Source organism: Mustela lutreola, chromosome 14 (genome assembly GCF_030435805.1).
Source record: "Mustela lutreola isolate mMusLut2 chromosome 14, mMusLut2.pri, whole genome shotgun sequence".
In the NCBI taxonomy this organism is placed as follows: domain Eukaryota; kingdom Metazoa; phylum Chordata; class Mammalia; order Carnivora; family Mustelidae; genus Mustela; species Mustela lutreola.
In genome coordinates, this window is record NC_081303.1 from 16119041 (window position 1) to 16142646 (window position 23606).

A 23606-nucleotide genomic window follows, 5' to 3' on the forward strand; every position below is an offset into this window, starting at 1 on the left:
CTCCCTTAAGGAAGTACGCCATAGATGGTACCCTGAAGGATGCTTTCCTTCATTTCCACATCCTGGGACTTCTCTAAATAAGGACACAAATTTGCCTCCCTACTTTTCCTCTGCTGCTGTGATTGCCTTGGGCTCTTTTAAGATGTATCCTTTCTGTTCCATCCATTGTAACAATGGTAATGCTTTGACAACTTGGTTAAGTGTTCACAGACTAGTACACTGCCTGACCTTTGCATCTTTTAGTGGACTCCAACACACATGATGAAGTGTCGTAAAAGGAACTCGACAAACTGGTGCACATTACATCTTTATGCACAAATGTTACTGGTGTTACTGAGTAGTAACATATTTAAAGCAGTCGATTGTCTTATTGCTCTGAACCATTGTTTAAATACATATAAAATAAAAAATTAAACACAGGAACAGGAAGGATACACATCAGCTTCCATTTGATGCTTGCTTCTGCTGATGGAAGGACAGAAACAGGATAAGGACAAGAACGGGTTCCAACTCTATTTGTCAAGTATCTTTAAAAAAAAGAAACTTGAGGCAAATGTAGCAAAACATTAATGTATTTTAGATCTGGTTACCTGGTGAATGTTATTTTCTGGACTTTTCTATATGTTTGATATAGTTAATACTTTTTTAAAATGAGTAACACAATGCATCAGCCTCTGTAAGGAAAAGCATCAAAAGGCAGAGCCTATGATGCTTTTGCCTTTGAGCTCGCAAGCAATGAATTTATGCTACACAGGCCACTTCAACCACAGCCTTCCATGCATTTTGTCACAAGCAGCTGGGAGGAGAAAGGACAAGAAAAAGCTGCCTGTGAGAACAGTATCAGGGCTGGGAGAGCAGCAGGACTTCACCCAACTTCTACTCATTCTGAAAACCTCTGGTCCCACCATGGGGACCAGGCAGGAGGGAGGGCGGGAGGGGACAGAGACCGAGAGGAGACCTGGGGAATAAAGGGCAGGTACCAGGAAACACTGGAATCTGTAACACTTAAGCAATATTTTTTTTTTAAGGATTTTATTTATTTTAGAAAGAGGGAGAGCAAGAGGGAACATGAGTGAGCATGAGTGGGGGAGGGGCACAGGGAGAGAGAGAATCCCAAGGCGGGGATCAATCTCATGACTCCAAAATCATGACCTGAGCCAAAACTAAGAGTCAGACGCTTAACCAACTGAGCCATCCCAGGTGCTCCTACGTGGTATATTTAAAAAAAGAGAGAGAGAATCAGAAGCTCAGCAGCTAAGGACAAAAGAGAATCAGTCAATTCAAGACAGTAATTTAGATATAAATGCCATCATGACTAACATATGGCAGTCAGGGCCCAATAAATACATATTATCTTTCTTCTATTTTTAAACACTTTTTTTTTTTAAAGATTTTATTCATTTGAGGGACGCCTGGGTGGCTCAGTTGGTTAAGCAGCTGCCTTCGGCTCAGGTCATGATCCCAGCGTCCTGGGATCGAGTCCCACATCGGGCTCCTAGCTCAGCGGGGAGCCTGCTTCTCCCTCTGCCTCTGCCTGCCATTCTGTCTGCCTGTGCTTGCTCTCTCCCCCCCTCTCTCTCTGATAAATAAATAAAATTTAAAAAAAAAAAAAAGATTTTATTCATTTGAAAGAGAGAACAAGACAGCAAGAGCAGAAGCACAAGCAGGGGGTGTGGGAGAGGGAGAAGCAGACTTCCTGCCGAGAGAAGGGAGTCCTGTGTGGGGCTCCATCCCAGGACTCTGGGATCATGACCTGGGCCGAAGGCAGATACTTAATAGACTGAGCCACCCAGTCCCACCTGCTTTTGGTGTCATTTTAGGCTCTAGGGATAACAAGCAGGTATCCTGGCCCTCAAACGATTTATAATTCTGCTGTAGAGACAACATAAAAAACATACACAACAAAAATAATTGGTAACATTTATTGAGTGCCTTGTTTATGCCAACAGCATTCAAAGCACTTTATGTATTAATTCATTTAATCTTCACAACAGTCTTATGAGGTCTGGACCATTAATATTCTTACTATTTTACAGACAAGGAAACTGACAAACACAGAGCTTAAGAACCTTCCCCCAAAATACAACTAGTAAAGGCAGAGTCAGGATTGGAACACAATCTGACTGTGTGACCCAAGCTTTTACCCATGCCACAAAAAAAACAAAACCAAAACCAAAAACAAAAAACGAAACAAAAAATGCCTATTGTAAACATAGTATAAAGAGCCTGGTGTCTAGTTCTGAACTGTGACTCTGGATCCTATGACCTGGCTCAACCTACACGTAATCTTTTTTTTTTTTTTTTTTTTTAAGATTTTGTTTATTTATTTGACAGAGAGAAATCACAAGTAGATGGAGAGGCAGGCAGAGAGAGAGAGAGGGAAGCAGGCTCCCTGCCGAGCAGAGAGCCCGATGTGGGACTCGATCCCAGGACCCTGAGATCATGACCTGAGCCGAAGGCAGTGGCTTAACCCACTGAGCCACCCAGGCGCCCCACCTACACGTAATCTTAAAAGTTTTCTCAAACTGCTTGTTTTGGTGCTGCGGAAAGTCTCAGGTGATGTAGTAAATCACACAGCAATTACACCTCCTACAATAATGACTGTAAACGAGCCTGAGAAATGTGATAAGGATTTGCTTGGGGTCCTCCATCCCTGTAGACTTGTTTTTACACCTAAGACATACGGCTGGACTCAGCTACAGACTCCACCTCAGTTATCTTCCCTGAAAGGTACAGGTCCTTCGGTCCTTCATTGGAAGGGACTTAAGAAGTTTCCAGTAATTCAGCATCAAGCTCTAACAATTGGCTTGAATCCCTCTTTCTGCCTCATTCTCCTGTACCTTTTCTAGTTCTAAAGACTTACTACGCGTCCCAGGATTGGCATGAATTATCCCATTTCAAACCCCAGAGTAGGAGGTAGGTATTACTGCACTACCTATGTGGCAGATAAAGTAACTGGAGAGAGAGAGAGGTTAAAATGCCCAAAGTCATCTAACAGTACTAGAATTTGAAAATACACACAGGTCAGATGGCTGCAAGACCATTATTTTTCCTATATAATAAGGAGTTTTCAAGCTGTGTTCTCAGGACTTCGCAGACAATCCAGGGCATCGGGGAAGACTGAAGAAAACAGAAGGGGTATGGTTCATCTCACTCTTACAGATAAGTGTAACCTGCTGTTTGCCACACATTCTTTGGATTCCGTGGAATTCTTTTATGCCTCCCTGCTTGCGTGGGCTTCTTTCTCCTCCTATCACTTAAGAGATAATCTTAACTCAGTTACCCCCAATGCAGGAGAGCCTCCTCTTTAGTAAGGGTACTTCCTTCCCAGGTTACCCCAGCACATGTCTCTGAATATTCCACTCCCAGGTCTGCCATAAAATAACTGGAAGTGGTTTTAACAGTCATTTTAAAAATGGCCACCAATACATGTAAGTAATAGTATCAATTCTGCCATAGTATGAAGATGATTAATATAGCTCATATAATCTAAAATAGCGGATAACCCTCTACAACATTTGTTTTGAGACTTAATTTTAGGAATATATTTATACTTTATAATTCACTATCTGGAACCATGAATTGGAACATTGTGGAGTATTTTAAGCCAAGTAAAGTCATACTAAGAAGACCAAAGCGGAAGAGCTACAAAGTCCCCTGGATTTTCTGCTTTGCTCCATTTTATGAACTCTGCCACATTGTTATTTCTGAGAGCTGACTGTGTAACAGGTTATGCGATGATACAATCATGTCTGAAGGTATTCTTAAAGTAATTTCTAATATTTTTTACTCCTTTCTCCTGTCCATATACTCACAAAGCTCAGAATGACACCACAAGAACTACAGCAGTCCTGATTATTTTAATGAGAAACATGTGACTAATAATCTGAACTAGCACAGTCACCTACCGGCAGTCCTCCAGGAAACCTCTTTATGTGGTAGCAGCAAAGTACAAGAACTATCAACACCTTGTGGTATTAGGAGTACTCAGTTCCCATCCTTTGAAGCCAGATAACTAAACACCATGGAGGTGCTACTGTTGTACTTCTCGAAGTAGCCATAGAGCACCTGGGTAAGAATCTCCTGCACCACTACTTAGAAATGAAGATTCCAGGACCCTGTGAGCAACCTAAAGAATCAAAATTTCTCTAAGATCAAGAAATTTACATGTTTTGACAAACTCATCCAGGTACTGATTTGGAAATCAACAGGACAAATCCGTCTACTTTTTCTTAACTATTTAAAGGAAAGACTGGTTAAAACAATCTTTGGTTAAAACATTTTGCCGAGGGGCACCTGGGTGGCTCAATGGGTTAAGCCTCTGCCTTTAGCTCAGGTCATAATTTCAGGGTCTTGGGATCGAGCCAGGCCCGCATCAGGCTCTCTGCTCAGTGGGGAGCCTGCCTCCCCCCCCCCCCCCCGGCCTACTTGTGACCTGTCAAATAAATAAAAATCTTAAAAAAACAAAAAAACATTTTGCTGATACTTAAAACTGCACGCATGTAGAGTGTTTTGGTCAGTATGTGTTTGAAAAAAACGTAGGGACCAATAATATTGGTCAAAAGCATTACCTCTAAGTAAATTTTCACTTTTTACAAAGAGCTTTAGTACCGTAAAGGAGTTCTTAACCAAGGGTTAATGATAAACTAACTCGTCTTCACTCAATTTAGCAGTCCACACAGTTTATTCCGCAGTAACAGGAGAGAACGTCCATTGCAACAGACATAAGGCAGATACAGGGTAGATCTCTGGGATACATCCTTTATACAGATGAACAAATAACTTTGGGTTTCACAACATGTGGCAGGCATGATTTGTTGCATACCAACAGCCATTCATTCCTCCCTTCTCCCTTCCTAAAAGGGCCATGGTTTTATTAGGGGAGACTATGTGCCCTACCCACCCAAGCACTGCTAACCCCATTCCCCTTTGCCAGGTTCCCCCGGCTTATGAACCAGTACTTTCTAATGACACATAAGAAGAAATCTGTGAGGGACTTTTAAGATTTTTTTCCCAAATAAAAGACACAGACTTGAAAGGCAAAAGCTTTTGCTTCCTACTTCCAGCCTTTGGGAATGAAATGTCTGAATAGCAACAGCCACACTTAGGCTCACCCAGGAAACAACTATAAGGACAAAAAAGCCACCATGATAAGGATCCCAGTGGCGAAGAACAGAGCGAGCCTGGGACCTTAGAACATTGTTGAGCTGCTACACAAGCAACGGGTTATCTAGGATCTTGGGCGGAATTTAAAAATTGTTCAGTGGCCTCTGATATGTTTTCAACAGAAATTCTAAGTTTTCTCCTGTACTCTAAGTTCCATGATTCTCATCAAGTGAAGGCCAGCATGTGGTCAATGTCCAGCAAGACATTCTTAGTTCTCAGAAAAACGCTTCCTTTAGACTGTTCCTCTTGTCTGTGGAGTCAAGCTTGATAACCCCTTGCCACTTATCTCATAGCACAAATACTTTTCCATTTCCAGGGGAGTACATTCTAAGTTCACTCACCACTAAAACAGGACAGCCTTTGCTTATGTGGTGTCAAGTAAGTAAAGACAGTGGCATTTCTGCATGTTTTTGTGTATCTTATGTAGGTATTACCACTGGTTAATGTACAAGAGGTGGAATTTAGAACAATGCAGTTTCTAATCAAAGTATCTAGCTGTTTTATTGGAATCCTCTATAATCCAGCTTCAAAGTTGCTTTCCCACAAAAGTTACCACTAAAAGTATCATTATGGTACACACAGTACAGGGCCTCTCCTCCAAGACTATCCTGTCATATATCCATAGTAAGGCTGTGGAGCTTTTTAGGATGGGGAAGCTAATTCCAAAACATGGGGAACATAGATTAGACTGGTTCTAGATGAACAGCCCAACTGGAATACTGATTAAATTCATGCTGAACAAAGTATGTGTAGACAATGAGAATAGATCCAACAATTTAAGCAGTTCCCCAAGGTAGTGACAGTTTAGATCAGACTTAGAAAGGAGACATTTTCCCATTCTTCCTTGGGCTACTAGTACAAACTCTAGAGTCTCCATGATTTTGACTGCTTAAGAAGTTACTTGTTTTGGCCAAGTTTTTTGTTCAAGGTTTTGTCCGTTCTGGTCAAGATTAACTGCAATGCAGGGTTAAAGCCAGCTACTCTAGAGTCATGTATCCTTTTTCTAACCAGTGGAGGACCCAGAAGAAACGGGTGGCAAGCTTTTTCAAAGGTCCATCTGGTAAGATTTTGGGGAGCCCACTCAAGTGGGAAAGACCAAGGCAGAACAAGGCTTCTATTAGCAGGATTATCAGGGTAACATTCAGGGCAATAATCAGCTCTGTTAATGCGGTCTAAGAACACCTGGTAACATTCATTTTCAACAAGTTCAGTTTGGTACAACCAGTGGCCTAGTTCTAAACTAGGGAACCACTGTTGTCCACAGTCCGGGCAATGTGAATTATCTGAGAACATCTGGGCCTAGAGAGGTAACACAGAAACCAACGTAACAGTAAAAGGCAACAATGACAAAGAGAGATACCCGAATAACCAGTCCTAGTACAGGTCTGGTTGAGCAATTTCTCAGTCCAACCAACGATACTTGGCGACCAGAGTTAAATTTGGCTTGCACCTCCGTGCAATTCTTCAAGATTTCGTTGTCTATTTTTCACTCAACTGCAACTCAGTCTCTGAACTCACGGGCCGATCCGTCTACAGTGTGATCAGTCACTTACTAGCTGCACAGATTCAGAATAGCTCCTTCAAATCCCAGTTTCTCGAGAAAAGACAGGGCTCTAGTCTAAATTGGTTATTTTTTCTTGTGTGTTATCAGCTGGTGGTGTCATGCAGAGGCACTTGGCTTACTCTGCTTTGCTGGTAAGTTATTATATCTGCTTGGTGAAACAGAGCAGCTGACAGGTCCAATGGGTCTTTTGTGGGCGCTGGCACTTGCCGTTGTAATACACGTACCCAAGTCTTAAGGCCTTGGCACTTTACAGCGATGTAGGGGGGTCAGGAAAACCTGGTAGAGTCCTCTTGAATGTGGATCCAATGGAGTCTTTCTTGGGAAGACCTTAATCAGGACCCAGTCACAGAGAAGTAGCTGATGCTGAGTTGGTTGAAGCCTCTGGGAATGCTTCACATACCTGTAAATGATAAAACTTCAGACGACTCATATGGGCTTTGAGTTGCTCATATTATTATTAGAAACATGCATTTGGAAATCAATTGGACCAGTCAAGGTGGATGAAAATTGTCTTGTGGGTCTTTTTATGACAATTTCATAGGGGTTCACAACAATTTATCCATTGGCAGTTAATCTTATGCTTATTTTGGGCACTAGGAACGGTTTTTTGGTTCACTTAGGATTCATACTAGATTGGGTGGCTCAGTCAGTCGGTTAAGCATCTGACTTCAGCTTACGTCATGATCTCAGAGTCCTGGGATTGAGCCCCAGGTGGGGTTCCCTGCATCTCCCTCTCCCTGCTCACGTAAGCACTCACACTCTCTAAGCCTCTCTCTGTCAAATAAATAAAATCTTTTAAAAAACTTCTGTACTAGCTTAAAATTTTTAGGACTGTATTTCTTCTAAGTCCTTCTGCACTCCTGTAATCGTAAAGTCTGTATAATCATATTTTATCTAGTAAAACTTTGAGATTTCTCGTGTATCTTTTTTGTGAAATGGGTACCATATATGGTATTCCTGTAATGTGTGGACTAACATTAACAATGGTGACAGCTTTTCTATAATGTACTTTAATCCATCCAGGAAAATGCTTACAAAATCATCAGGAAATATTTTTAATAGCTAACTGTAGGAAGTTGGGAGGAAATCTTTCTGAAGGCTAAAAAAGAAACCAAGAGGGGTATGTCTCATTACCCTTATCTATCTTCATTATATATTTAAGAAAGAAAGTAAGGTATAATCTTGAGCAGTAGTTCTGAGCAATTTTTGGAAAATATTTAGAAAATCAGTTGGAATTTGGAGGTGCTATCATCATTTTTATACTCCTTCATGACACTTAATATAACAAGTAAAAAAAGGTGGGGTTCTAGATGCATGAACAACTACATAGCCACCTCGGGAATGCTATAGATCAGAAAATGACATAAACCTTGCTTTTCTCCAGTGCTCTTTCTTGTGAATTCTGAGGCTTGATCCTGTGAAAGCATGCAGAGACACTGGGGAAGGCATAAGTGCTAAAACTGTATAAAGATTTGGCCTGAAAACCAGCAGTGACAGCCTTAGTTGTGGTCAAAGCATTTTCCTTGCAGACCTTCAATAGTAGCTGTGACTGTCAGATTTTAAAATGAAAAAGTTTAAAAGGCAACCAAAGAGCCTCTGACAGTGCTGCAACACAGAGCTCCTATTCTGATGAGAGCCCAGGCTGAGGTGAGGCAGTCAGTGAAGGTACAGGAAGTATTTTCTGAGGTGAGATAACAATGCATGGGTGTGGGCCACCAACTCAGCTCCTCAGGCAAAGTGAACAGAAGGTGTGGCAGGGTTCCTGACTCGATACCTTTGTTAGTGACAATACGGGGCATAAAAGATTTCCCGAGGGCCTACTGACAAGAGCCACCACAGTAGAAGTTTCAGTTGCTGAATTGGGAAATCTTCCATGTTTAGTACCTGGCACAGACAGATGATGAATAAAACCCACACAACCATGGGGTTCAACATAAAAGTTAGTAGTAAAGTTATATGGCTAAGTCTAACGTTGAAAAGATAAAGAATTTTGGGTTTTTTGAGTGAAAAGGGGATATGCAATTGAAATCACAACAAGATACTATTTCACATCCACCAGACTGGCAAAAATTAACAAGGCTGACAACTGGGGCTGTGTATACTCTAGGCACAACCACCCTCAGGATTCCACATCTCCACTGGCAGTGGCAGAAGGGAGTCCTAAAGCTCCAAATACTCAGAATAAACCCACCTTTCCCCCAACTTTTATCTCTCCAACTTCAACAGTCAACAAAGCATTAGAGCTCCAAATACTCCTCAATTAAGAGAATTCTAGTGTTCCTACGTTTCAGACGAGACAGCCCCTAAAAACCACTATGGGCAAGTGTCAAAAGGGGACCCCAAAGCACTAAGCTCACATTAAGATTACTTGCCACCATCCTCCTTGCTCACTCTTAGCCTTACCACTAACGGATGAGTGAAGAGGGCCTCTTGAAAATGGTCCCCGCGTCATCCTCAAACCCCACCCCACGCCCACTCACAGCTTCACTACCCCTGATGGCCGACCAATCTCATCATACTGTATCTCTGTTTATACTGACCACTAAGCGAAGCCTAGGGCTTCCTGGTTGTACCTCATCCCCTTAATCTCTAATCCCCATATACGGCCAAGAGCAGCCAAGGTAACATCCCCTTTTCCTTGCCTTATGTTTTCCATTTTGATATATTAAATATTTCAGCTCTTTGTTTCTACGAAAATATACACTCCTTGAGAATAGCGCTTTTTGTCTTTATTTACTGTTGTACATGACCAATAAACATAGAAAGAACAAAAAATCGAATGTGAATCCTTATACCATAGAAGCATAAATTAGTACAACCATTTTTGGAATTAATTTGGCATTATCTAGTACAACTGAACATATACGTGCTTCCTGTAACTCAGTAATTCCACTCAAGTATATACCCTAGAAAATTTGCACATTTGTGCTTAAACATGTGAATGAAAATATTCATGGTAGTACTACGTGCAGTAACAAAACAGGCAAAATGGCCATGAACACTAAAATGGATAAATAAATCGAGGCACAGGCATACGTCATTTCATCGCACTTTCCTTTACTGTGCTTTCTAGATACTGTATTTTCAAAACATGAAGGTTTGTGGCAACCCTGCATCACCAAGTCTGTCTGCACCATTTCTCCAACAGTATTTGCTTGCTTTGTATCTCTGTGTTACATTTTGGAAATTCTCACAGTATTTCAAACTTTGCCATTATTAATTATATTTGCTACGGTAATCTATGATCAGTGATCTTTGATGTTATGACTGTTATTGTTTTAGGGTATCTGAGACCATACCCATAGAAGACTGTGAACTTAATAAACGTCTTGTGTTCTAACTCACTAACTTGCTCCCCTGACTCACTGTTCCCCCATCTCTCCCCCTCTCCTCGGACCTCCCTATCCAGAGACACAACAGTACTGAAATTAGGCCAATTAATAACACTACAATGGGCCCTAAATGTTCAAGTCAGAGAAAGAGCTGCATGCCTCTCACTTTAAATCAAAAGCTAGAAATGATTACACTTAGTGTGAAAAGCATGTCCAAAGCTGATAGGCTGAAAAATAAGGCCTATTGCCCCAAACAGCTGAGCTGTGAATGTGAAGGGAAAATTCTTGAGGGAAATTAAAAGGGCTGCTCCAGTGAACACACACATGATAACAAAGTGAAACAGAGCCTTCTTGCTGATATAGGGAAAGTTTAAATGGTTTGGTTTGAAGATCACACCAGCCACAACATTCCCCTAAGCCTAAACCTAATCCAGAGCAAAATCCTCTCTTGAATCCTACGCAGTCTGAGAGACGGGAGCAAGCATAGCAGAAAGCAGAAGTCTGAAGCCAGCAGAGGTTGGTTCATGAGGTTTAAAGAAAAGAAGCGGTCTCCGTAACATAGCAACAGTGCAAGGTAACACAGCAGGTGCTGAAGGAGAAGCTGCACATGGTCTGGAAGATCTAGCTAACTTACTGAATGAAGGTGGTTACACTAACAGCAGATTTGCAATGTAGATTAAAGCAGCCTTCTACTGGAATAAGATGCGATCTGGGACCTTCAGAGCTAGACCGAAGAAATCAATGCCTGTCTTTAAAGGACAGGCGACTCTAGTTAGAAGCTAATGCAAAGGCGACTTTTAAGTTGAAGCAGCCACTGCTCATTCCAAAAATCCTAAGGCCCTTACTAATGATGCTATATCTACTCTGCCTGTGCTCTAGAAATGGAAAACAAAGCCTGAATGACAGCACATCTGTTTACAACATAGTTTACTGAATATTTTAAACCCACTGTTGAGGTCTACTGCTCAGAAAGAGATTTCTTTCAAAATACTCCTGCTCCTTTAACAACGCACCTGGTCACCCAAGGGCTCTGAGGGAGGTGTACAAGGAGATTAATGTTGCTTTTGTGCCTTCTAACACAATGTCCATTCTGCAGCCCACGAATCAAGGAGTAACTTAGATTTTCAAGTCTTACTATTCTGAAATACGGCCATGGCTGCCACTGGAGAAGGATTCTTTTCATGGATCTGGGCCAAGTAAACTGAAAACTTTCAGGAAATGATTCACCATTTTAGATGCCATTAAAAATATTCCTGATTCACGGGAAAGGGCCGAAATCAACATTAATAGGATGCTGGTAGAAACAGATTCCAATCCTTATAGATGACTGAGGGGTTCAAAACGTCAGTCGGAGGAAGTAACTGCAGATACGATGGAAATTGCAAGAGAACTAGAATTAGGAGTCAAACTGAAGAGGTGAGTGAATTGCTTTCATTTCAATGGATGTGAAGTTGATTCTTATGGATGAGCAAAGAAAGCAGTTTCCTGAGATGGTATCTATTCTTGAAGATGCTGTGAAGACTGTTGAAATGACAACAAAAAAGTTAGAGTATTACATAACTTCGTTGATAAAGCAGTGGCCAGATTTAAGAGGATTGAGTCCAGTTTTAAAGAAGTTCTACTGTGGGTAAAGAAGTTCTACTGTGGGAAAGTGCTGTCAAACAGAATCACACGCCATATGGAAATCATTCATAAAAGGAAGACCCAACTGATGCCCCAAACTTCACTGTTGTTTTATTTTAGGAAATTGCCACAGCCGCCCCCCCAGCCTTCAGCAACCATCACCCTGGACAGTCAGTAGTATCAACATTAAGCTAAGACCCTCCACTCATTAAAAGCTCAAATAACGGTCAGCATTTTTTTAGCAATAAATTATTTTTTAAATTAAGGTGTATACATTTTTAGAAAACACAATGCTACTGCACAATTAACATACTACAGTACAGCGTAAACAGAATTTTTAGGTACTTTGACTTGACTCCCTTTACTGAGATACTTGCTTTACTGCAGTGATGAGGACAAAAAACCCTCATTATGGCTACACAGTGGAATACTGTACATACAGACACAGATGAAACTCACCCCACCCACCCACCCATACGCTTACACAGCTCGCATTTACATTAAATTTCAATGTATTATCTAGGAATACTCAATAAAACTATAAAAGAATGAACGATAAGCAAAGGACAACCATTACCTTTGATGGGAGAGGAAAGGGGATAGGGCTGGGGAGGGCATATTAAAAGCATTTCAAAGATAATAATTTCGGGGGATGGGCAGATGGTGTAACTGGGTGATGGACATTAAGAAGGGCACGTGATACAATGAGCACTGGGTGTTAGATGAGACTGATGAATCAGTAAACTCCACCTCTGAAACTCATAATACACTGTATGTTAGTTAACTGAATTTTTTAATTTTTTTAAATTTTTAAAAAAGATTAATTTTTTTTTAACTCAGTGGAGGTACGAGGTTCATTGTATCACAAGTTGTAATGGCTTACAGAATCTCTATTCAATATGTTATAATTTTAAAAAACTACTAGTAGAGTGGAAATAGCAATGGGCTAGAAAGAGAGATTTAGCAAAACCAGAATTCCATATTGTGGACAAGGAAGAGCAGCAGTAGTTACTTTGCCCAGAGGGTAAGATAAAAAGGATAAAAGCCTACAGAAGGATACAGATGTGGGCACCTGGGTGGCTTAGTTTGTTAAACATCTGCCTTCAGCTCAGGTCATGATCCCAAGGTCCTGGGATGGAGCCTGCTTCTACCTCCCTCTGCCACCCCCTCCTGGTTGTGTTCCCTCCCTCCCTCAAATAATTTTTTTTTTATAGGAAGGATACAGATCATCATTTTTCTCATAAAATTGTAAGCAACTACCTCTTCATAGAAATAAAAGAAGCCTACCTGGTGCTGGTGTGGAAAAGAAAGCTCATCTAAGCATATTCCCATAAAGGCATGCATCTGTGTGCAAGAATTTTCACATGGTGCCTTTGTGCTAAATTAGAAAAAAGAACTCTTCTTCCAAGTAATCTGTAGCCCAGAGAACCTCACGTAGCCCGGTATTCCACAGTAATCCTTTGTCAGTGAGATAATAAGGCTGACTAACAATAACTAACACCAAGTACCACTACCCATTCTAAGCACTTTACATATATTATCTCATGTAATCCTTACAATAATCAATTTTATAGTTAAGGAAACAGAGGTTGAGCAACTTGCAAAGGTCAGAGGTCACTGCAGAGAAATCAGTATCTGAATCCACGCAGACTGGTTCCAGAGCCTGTATATCTTAAATACCAAAGATAGTACCTTTTTTTTTAATTACATAAATGATGTTTATTTGATTTTTTAAAAATTAACATATAATGTATTATTTGCTTCAGGGGTACAGGTCTATGAATCATCAGTCTTACACAATTCATAGCACATACCCTCCCCAGTGTCCATCACCCAGCCACCCTATCCCTGCCCCCAACGCCCCCGCAACCTTCAGTTTGTTTCCTGAGATTAAGATTCTCTTAAGGTTTGTCTCCCTCCCGGGTCCCATCTTCTTTCATTTTTTTCCCTCCCTTCCCCCCATGACCTTTTTGAAGCAGAAACAGTTAAGCTTTAAAAAACCCCTTCACAAACTGTTTGCTACTCTTCAATGGTGCGGATGGAGAAAATCACCTACCACAATTTTCCGTTTCCAGACAAAAAGATCTAGGATAGGTTTAGGGAGTCCTGAATCCCGTGAAATTACATCAGGATTTTTTATGTACACTTGTGCTTTTTTTCTGGAAAGAGAACAGATACTTTTAAACTCCCCAAAACCATTAGGTTGTTGATGGTTCCTAATCATTTTACTACCAAATGTAATTTGTATTCCAGCACATCCCTCCTCAGATCTCATTTTGGAAGGATGTTTAAACAATGAGCATTCTTCCAATAATTTCATTTTCTCATTTTTTTAATTAATCAGATGTCTGCCAATGTCAATCTGCCAATCAAAACTTCAAAGAAGATAATTATTGTTACTAGCCCTAGTTTAGAAATTTTCAGTATTTTAAATTGCAGGTAAATATTCAAAATGCCTCTATCATAAAGTTGCAAAGAGTTACATATTCTGGGTTTGTTTCCTTCCTCAACATGTTATTAGCTTATGTTAAAAGGAGTTCATTTAAAGTAAATATATGATTACTACTTGGCTTGTAGAAATGCTGAAAATACCTTGACAACCACCATTTCTCTACTGATTAAACATAATTGTTTAAGTTACCGAGGGAACTAACCATGTAGTTGGCTCAACACCAACTACTATGGATATATAAAGAAAACTCTTACAGGACTTCCAGATGTCCAGGGAATCCAGATTGGAAACAATGCTTTGGGTAAAGGTTAAAAGTCTTCAGATGGATATTAAAAGACTGTACGTAGAGTTCATAGGAAATTCTGGAAGACCCACAGAAGCAGAAAGGTTTTCAAACCTTTTAACCAGCAACAGTGGGTAAAAACCAAAGTTTAAAGAGTTTCTCTACTACACAAATGCTATACAAGAGGAAAACAAAAAGCAGGTTTTTCTGTGTGTAAGGACTACAATAAAGTTAAGATCGATTCTTCGTGAAACTTTGGAGACAATTTAGAAAATAGCACTTTAACTGCAAAATGAAAATGCTATTCTAACCCACTGAAATCTGTATCTACTAATAACGGCACCTTAATACACATTAAATATTTATCTTCCCTAAATAGTCTATTTCATTCTTTGTTATTTCCTGAATGGCTGTTAGTAAGCAAGCTCAAATCTGCCTTTGTCAGACAAAAATTCTCTTGTTCTTTTTATGGTAGGATAATGTAAGTCTCAGACTGAGTCAGGATTGGGGTGACTTCTCCAGGCAAACATATTCCTTAGAATTCAGCCTCCACTAACTCTTTATATAATATGTAAAATCAGAAGACAAATATACAGAAAAAATATAAAAATAGAAATTAAACCATGAGTTCCCATTTTAATTATTTTCCTTCCATGGAGTATTACATTCTAAGGTTAACCAATTTAAAAAAAATACCTCTTTTTTATATGAGACAATTTCTCTGATAAGTTTCATACACAAATCCAAACCATTCAAGTTTCCTATTTTGTAAGTAATTTGGAATTTATAGGCAGGAGATTAAGGAGTATGGGGATAAACAGGAATATTCTTTTTAAATTCTCATAATCTAAAATAATTGTGTTAAATATATCATGAAAATAAATGCTCCTTAGAAAGTCTTCAGACTGTTTTGTGAGAAACTGTTTCTAATTTGGCAGAGCTGGAATCGGTGAGAAAAGACATATGGATGTCAATCTTCAGCACAACTTACCACATACACTGTTTCCTGTTATGAAGAACACATGAGCCAAACAAACAAACAAAAAAACGATCCTAAGTTAGAAAACAGCTGCCTCTCACTCCAGTAACTGACAGACAAAAACAGGTTTAAGTGGCCTGCAAGCATACCCTAAAACAGAACAGCTGCTTTAGACGTTTATGCGTACATTTCAATTGACCTTGCCGTAATGGCCCAAAAGTTATGGTTCAAATTCAAACACCAACAGTAAAATCTTTAAGGTTAATACACAACTTCCAATAGTGGGACCTAGGGCCAAGTTTGGGTATTTCTATTCTTATACGTATGCTATTTGTGTCTGTGTTTAAAACTAAATTTCTAAGTCTTGCCCACTCCTCTGGACCATATTTATTGTCATAATATGCCAGTATTATTCTCTATCTCGTAAAAAAACTAAAATCTTAAATAAAAAAACCAAGAAACTAACATTGATACAAGTCAGTTAACTAAACTACAGACTTTTCAAATTTCACCAGTTTCTCCACTGATGTCCTTTCTCTGTTCCAGATCCTTTCTGGGATCTCAAATCACATTTAGTTGTTAATTCTCCTGAATCTCTAAACTGTGACAGTCTCTTAGTCTTTACAGTTTCTTTTGTCTTTTGTGAACTTACTTAGTCTTTGGGACCTTGATACTTCTGAAAAGTAACTGTCACTTATTTTGTAGAATGATCCTCAATTTGGGTTTGTATAATGTTTTCTCGTAACATTTCTCATGCATTTTTGGCAGCAGTATCACCAAAGAAATGATGTTGTATCCTTCTAACTGCATCATATCACTGAGTTCATGATGTCCATGTCCTGCTACTGGTGATGTTAACTTCTATCATTGGGTTAATATGGTATCTCCAATGCCAAGTTACTACTTTTCCTTTCCAGCTGTAATTATCTTGAGAGAGTTTTTCAGAACATTCAGATATCCTGATTTTCCTCAAACTTCCATCCACTCGCATTAAAAGTGAATTCTGTCTGTAGTAATTACTACAAGGGCACCTGGGTGGCTCAGTGGGTTAAGCCTCTGCCTTCGGCTTGGATAATGATCTCGGGATCCTGGGATGAGCGCCCATACTGGGCTCTCTGCTCAGCGGGGAGCCTGCTTCCTCCACTCTCTCTCTGCCTGCCTCTCTTCCTGCTTGTGATCTCTCTCTGTCAAATAAATCTTAAAAAAAAAAAAAAATTACTCCAGTGCTGTATGCCTGATGATTTTCTACTTCCTGCTTTTCATTCATTTTATTCACTGGACTTCTTCAGTTAAGAAAGAGTTGTCCCTTTTCCTGTTTGTTTACTCAACTATACCCATTCAACATGGATACTTAACTTCGTTCCCTGCCTTAAAATTCAATACTACCATTATTCATTTTGTTGCTCAAATTGTTCCAACTTTGGCCAATTTGAAGCTCCTTCAAGTTGGTTCCCATGTCCTTCCAACAAGCATCTACATTTTTTTGAGCATTTCCTTAATTTCAAGCACAAGATGTTCCAGGCTCCCTGCTTCAGCCCTGGGATCAACAGTGTTTCAAAAAAAAAATCCTCCGTCCTTTTAGCAAAAGATAGTGCTTAAACCAAAGTTTCACTGTCAAATCAACAATTTGGATAGCCACCACTATTTGTTTCCTTACTAAATTCATTAGCTGGGAATCATTAGCGTCATCTTGGAGCCTATTAGAAATGCAAATTCTTGGACCTGACCCCAGACCTACTTTAACCAGAGTATTTGAGAGGCTGGTGCAGGCTATGTTTTAAGAGGTTTGCCAAAAGATTCTAATGCTTCACTATGAAGTTTGAGAAACACTACTTTGGAGAAGATTTCTTTTAGTGTAGACCCTATGTTTAATAAACAAAGGAAAATTTACTCTTAGTAACTCACCTTGTATATAAATCATACTTTTACTGACACAGCTAATAAAACCATAGGTGAATGCTTCACTTGTTCAGACAGTCTACACTTCCCTACTCTTCACTATTTTCCTATAAAAAGTTTTTTAAAGTGGTTACAGTAATTACAGATACTGTTATACTTTTATACAAAGAAGTTTTAAGTCAGCCTCCGGGATCAATTCCTGCTTACATATACGACCTAACTTCCATACACTGAAGGTACGAAGATAAAGCCCTTGCAGCACTGTACTCTAAAGTCAGACTGCCTGGGCCTGCACAGTTGTTGGTGAACTCCTCTCTATGTTTTCTGTTTTCTTAACCACGAAAAGGAGTAACACTACCTAGAAAGAAGAGGAACTGAGGGTTAAAAGGATAATGTACCACACTTGCCAAAACTATTGTTTTGAACTTGGGCTAAAATAAAGTTCTGCTGTTTCTTCACTAGTAGATCAGAATAAAGGCAGACCCAGAGAGCTCTATCCATATAAAACTCTCAGAAGTTAACAAACCGATCTTTCAAATTTGACTTTTTGTAAAAAGGTTATTATATTTACATTACGTATACCTATGGTGAAGGGCTAAAGGAATATATTAAAAAAAAAAAAAAAACAATTTGATCTGTTGAGGTAGTGGAATTATAGGTGAATTTTCTTCCTGTGTTGTTATCAAAATCATGGACCAACTCCCTTAGTGTTAGTAGCCCAATTAGTATTACCAGTTCCCATCTATTGAGTCCTTAAACTATCCTATTTAATACTCCAAATAACTCTATGAATCTCAATTTTGGAGATGAGGAAAAGAGCTCAGAGCAATACAGCAACCTGCCCAAGTCACACAGTGACAGAACAGGAATTCAAACTCAGCTCTGACTCCAAACTCAGTCATGATCAATGATGGGGACAATCATTCTTTATTCACAAAAAGCTTGAGGGGCGTCTGGGTGGCTCAGTGGGTTAAAGCCTCTGCCTTCTGCTCAGGTCATGATCCCAGGGTCTTGGGATCTAGCCCCACATCGGGCTCTCTGCTTAGCGGGAAGCCTGCTTCCCCCTCTCTCTGCCTACTTGTGATCTCTGTCTGTCAAGTAAATAAATAAAATCTTTAAAAAAAAAAAAAAAAGGCTTGATTTGCTGTGCAAAACTTAAAAGTGTAGTCACTGTATGGACTTACGTCTTGTGGGACACAATAGTAGTCATAAGATGTAAAACACTAATGAGATTTTAACACAAATTCTATATGCAAAATGAGACAAGCAAACTTCCCGTCAGGAAATTCAAATGGAGCTTCAGAGAAAGGTGGAGTTCCACGGTATACAGTTTAAAATTATGTCTCAGGCAAAAATGAATTACATACAAGACACAGGACATTACTAAAATACTCCAAAATCCTCAAGTATTATTAGCTAAATTTGTAAGTTACTCTATTCATAAGTTACAGGAGCTCTCTGGCTAGTATTTTCTCTATGGTAGCAAGGAAGATACGTGAAATAGAACTTAAGTGAGTCACTCATGGTTATGTGATGAACCAGCAGTGAAACTGGTAATCAGGTTGTGGACTCTGCCTTCAACATAATAAAAAAATTACTGAGGAGAGGATCTCAAAGTTTCCGTAGCAAGTACCAGTTTTTCAAACCGTTGTAATCCACAAAGGTGCTTCCAAGGGCATTTTTAGTTCTTCTACAATGAAGTTCCTTTTTTTCATTAAATGATTTTCCACTAGCCATGTATATGCTAATCATGTACTTAAAAAATAAAGCTTATAAATATGGGTAGATTCCATGGCCCTAAATATTTTCCCTGCCCCCCAACAGCCCCAATTCTTAAAAAAAAAAAAAAAAAAAAAAAAAAAAATAGGAACAAGTAAAGGGTTTCTCATACAGATCAAAAATAAAATGTTTTAAAACTCAGAGACAAGTAAAACTGAAACAAAAGCAGTATGTAGAATCAGATTAAGAAAACTCCATGTAGAAAGTCTAACAAGCCTGACTGGTAGAACACTATACAGTTTCCTGAAAGAAGAAAAAGGGGTAAACTTTCACAATGGGTATGAAATGCAACTGAGAAAAAATATGTATGTACATAAATAATATATAAACAAAATAATAAATGTAGGTTCTTACCAAAACTTCAAACTTAGCCTTTTTTTTTTTTAGCACCATTAAGGCTAAAAAAGGTGGTGGTGGGGGGAGAGTACTGTTTTATAGGATAAAGATGACGACGAATAATGAGACCCTGTTAGGCATGCAGGTAAAGAGTGTAATCTCCATCTGCACTGGCCGATTTCCCGTTTATATTTTGAGACTTACAGGAATTCTACTTCTCGTCTCAAAGTCCAAACCAAACAATTATCCCCACCTTAATTTGTTTAATGTTCGTAAGATCTGATTTCTCTTTACTCCAAAACAAAAATATGCCCCCAAACTGCTCCGCTTAAGGTTTTTTGCAGTACAGGGTGGGGGTGGGGAGGGATTATTTCAGAAAAATCTCTCCAAAGGAGATATCAGATCAAATATTAGCACACGGAAAAGTTGTATGTACATTTTACTTACTTACAAATTCTAGCTGGGTCTTAAACTGTGAACTGTCAACGTCAGGGGAGCCCTTCGGGTGTTCTTTCCGCTCCACGACGCCGCCGGGCTGCACCCCTGCTCCGACGCGGCCGATCAGAACGTCGTCCCAGCCCCGGTCCACGTGACACGACCTCCGTGGGGAGGGGAGGAGCCCGCGGAATGCTGGGACTGGTAGTCGGCCCGCCCCTCCTCCTTCTCAGGACGCGCCCCCCTTCCTCCATTCTCCTCCCACCCGCCAAAGCCCGGGGTAGAGGTGTGGCGAGTGCGCCCCACAGAGCCGCCCGGGACCAGCTCCCCTGCAATCCCACAGGAAGGCACCCATCTCTGCAAGACGAGCACAGACTCTAGCCCTTATAAATTTACAGGCTGGAACAACCCATGGCACCAACTCTGTGAGGAGCACTACCCAGTAATGGCAAGCACCAGGCAGACGTGACTTGGAACCTCTGCTAGGTGTGTGTCCGCAAACGAGAGCTTAATCCAAACCTCAGTTTGCTTGTGTCAAATGGGGGCAAGGCTCTTACATACATACCTCATAAGGTTATAGTGAGCAAACGTGCTAATTAACGAACGTAACGGTATTTGCTAAATGACAGTAGTAAATTTTTAAAAATAGCTATTATCTTGATTAATTATATAAATGTTAAGATTGAGAGACAGCAAGGAATTTACGCTAGAACACATGATCAGCCAGGGACAGCCAAGGAAGTCTAAAATTCCTGTTCCTGATCAACACCAATTCAAAACAACGCAAAAAAATCTTCCTTATTTTTTCCTCGTAACATTTCTGACCAAGACACTATTTTACTTACTTTGATTTTTATCTGACTCCCATAGAATATAAATTCCAACGCAGGGTTGGTTGTATTTTAGTCTAGTCTTTCACTGCTTTATCCCCAGAACCTAGAGCTAGGTTTGTCTAGTACAGAGCAGAAGCTCAAGTATTTATTTGGTTAATGATTCTTCATGTAGTGGTGATTTTGGGTGCCTTCATCTCTCATTCTTTCTGCTGAAATCACAGAAACACTGTGATTTGGGAACATTCCTAGACGCTGCAATTTCTAATTCAACAAAGAATAAGTATTATATCCCACTTACTTTAACTTTTTTAAATTTCAGTATAACATTTCCAGCTAGACACTTTCATTTGTATTGTCTTTAAAATATTTTTCCTTTTACTTGTGAGAATGGGGAATGAATGGAGTAAGCTACTATTTCTTTACTTTACTTTCTGAATATTTTAAATCTTTAACTTGTAACAATGTTGCTTTTTTAAGATACAAAGTTCTTTCCCTACTGACCAGAAATGTGATTATGCACAAAGAACTGATAGATGCTTTCTCAGTAAATAACTGGATTTCTGCTTACCCTAAACAAAACACTCTGGTACAAAAATTATATTATTTTAAAATGTTTCTTTTAGAACAGCTGCTTTAGAAATCCAGTGTCAACAACACTAGACTTCTAGACCTAGGCATGAGAGCTAGGTATATAAATAGATGCCAGTCATTTAATCTGAATTTTAATTTTTTGTGTATGTCTTTCTCCAAATAAATGGCAAATTCCCTAAGGATAGAGAATACACATTAATTTAACCCATACATTTACCAAACGTCTATTCTGTGACAATATGGATGTTTGATAAATATGTAAATTAAATTCTTTGTTAGAATCATTTCTTCTCTTACCTGTCTTTTCCTGTGATCCACTGAATTCCTCTATATATCTCAATATATTCCTCTATATTTTCCTGTGATCTCACTGAAGTAACTGTCTAACCTCCAGAGCTCAGGTTCCATCTTGGGATCAGTGACCCAGCAAATCCCTTACACTATTGGCTATGAATCTACTGCCTCTAATGTCACCTCTTATGGGCCAGCCTTGTAGTTTGGAAAATATCTACAGCAGCAAATCTGGTTTGACAAGAGCTTAGCTCTACCTCACAGTGACGAAAGCTGGTATTTGTAAGGTTGCTAGGTGTGGGAGACAGGTATGGCAGAGCTAGGAATATGTATGTTACGTAAACAAAAGAGAGAAAATCCTAAGCAAATATATGTGTTATCATCAAAGTTACCATACCTGTGACTTTGATTCCCTATTTGTTTCTTTGGAAAGCCAAAGCCATTAGTTTCTTTCTTAAGCCTTTACAAGCATCTAGTGTAACACAGTACTGATTATTCAATAATATGAAGATCATTTTCTTTGATTGTTCAGTAACATATAGAATCTCTCATCCTTTTTCTTAGTATGTCCCCAAACCTAAGTTTAAAAGGCTGTGTCCGAGTTCCTACATAGAAACTGTACTGGTAAGTGTTTGAAAGAGGTACTTACTATGCATTAATGTTCATAATATGAATTTTGTATATTAATACTATAAAGTTTTATATTATTTGATTACATTATGAAACTTTTATTATGTTAATAATGAGCGATATAATAGGCACCTTATAGAGAAATCATTACTTAAATAAAAGCCAAGTATTACCAAGTATCAATTTCTTCAGCATTTTATCAAAGAATTAAGTCCCACAAATTTTCTAAATACTGTATCATTTTATCCAAGCTGACAAAGGAGAATACACTTTTAATTTTCCCTTAAAAGATTAAAAAATAAGTAGCACCTCCTTTGTTACTCTTCCTCCGATTTCTTTGGCTATGTTGTATATTGTAAACAAAACTAAACTAAGCTCCTGACAGGCTAAAATCTAGGTAACTCTAAAGCATGTAACCAGGTCTGAAGCCGAAACTTATGAACTATTGGTGAAAACATAATAACACCTGAAGATTAAATTGAAATTTTTGCCCAGTTGCAACTGAGTCGCTGAAAAGCATTCTTTTTTTTTTTTTTAAGATTTTATTTATTTATTTATTTGACAGAGAGAAATCACAAGTAGACAGGGAAGCAGGCTCCCTCTCAACGCGGGACTCGATCCCAGGACTCTGGGATCATGACCTGAGCCGAAGGCAGCAGCTTAACCCACTGAGCCACCCAGGCGCCCCAGCTGAAAAGCATTCTAAGGTGATTTAAAGTACTTGAAATAAACATCTTCAGTTTTCAGAATCATTCATTGTAACTGGTGCCCGAAATTACAATTTTTAAAAAAAGATTTTATTTACTTATTACTTAAGAGATCACAAGTGGCTGAGGGACAAGCAGAGAGAGGAAGCAGGCTCCCTGCTGAATAGAGAGCCAGATGTGGGACTCGATCTCAGGATCCTGGGATTATGACCTGAGCCGAAGGCAGAGGCTTACCCCACTGCGCCAAGCAGGCGCCCCTGAAATTACATAATTTCTTTACTCACTAAAACCAATTCTGGAAAGCCCTCTAAGAAGACAAGTGTATATGTATGAAGTAACCTTACTCCTTCTCCCAAATACTGATCTTCTCTATGTCTAAATTTGGCTAAATATCTGCAGATTACCCGCGTCTGTAAACATGGTACAGAGAGGTGAAACACGTTAACTCTTACCAGGTTCTCTTACTCGGTAAACTAAGCCAAGTTCAGTAGATCACATCATACCCAGAATCAACATAACAACAACGGATCACAAGTTAAAATTATATTGCTCTTACTGAATCCGAGTATTTATTTCTCAATGTCCATAACGCGGCCCCACCTGGGTTTCTGAACAGTGCTACCGGCACAGAGCCTTCACAGGAAAGCCAGAAAGAAGACTGCGTAAACTCTGCAAATGGGAATCCACCCGAGTGTGTGCGCGCCTG

General features: G+C 39.4%; 2 protein-coding genes across 6 annotated transcripts in view; both read right to left on the reverse strand.

The window, feature by feature from the left end:
- Positions 1–23606, reverse strand: part of LOC131814957 (torsin-1A-interacting protein 2-like) — a 40821-nt gene that overhangs the window by 16064 nt on the left and 1151 nt on the right. For 2 of the 5 annotated variants that reach the window (XR_009347514.1, XM_059146467.1), the window contains exon 1: positions 6955–7094. The exons of 1 other annotated variant lie outside the window; for it this stretch is intronic. The gene's annotated coding sequence lies outside the window, so the exon portion shown is untranslated. Of the gene's footprint in view, positions 1–6954; positions 7095–19860; positions 19994–23606 lie in introns of those variants that run through there. 2 more of the 5 variants (XM_059146469.1, XM_059146470.1) reach the window with 2 other exon arrangements.
- Positions 4666–6961, reverse strand: LOC131814958 (torsin-1A-interacting protein 2). Its single transcript, XM_059146472.1, has one exon. The coding sequence runs from the start codon at positions 6457–6459 to the stop codon at positions 6064–6066; it is 396 nt and encodes a 131-aa protein (XP_059002455.1). The 5' UTR covers positions 6460–6961; the 3' UTR covers positions 4666–6063.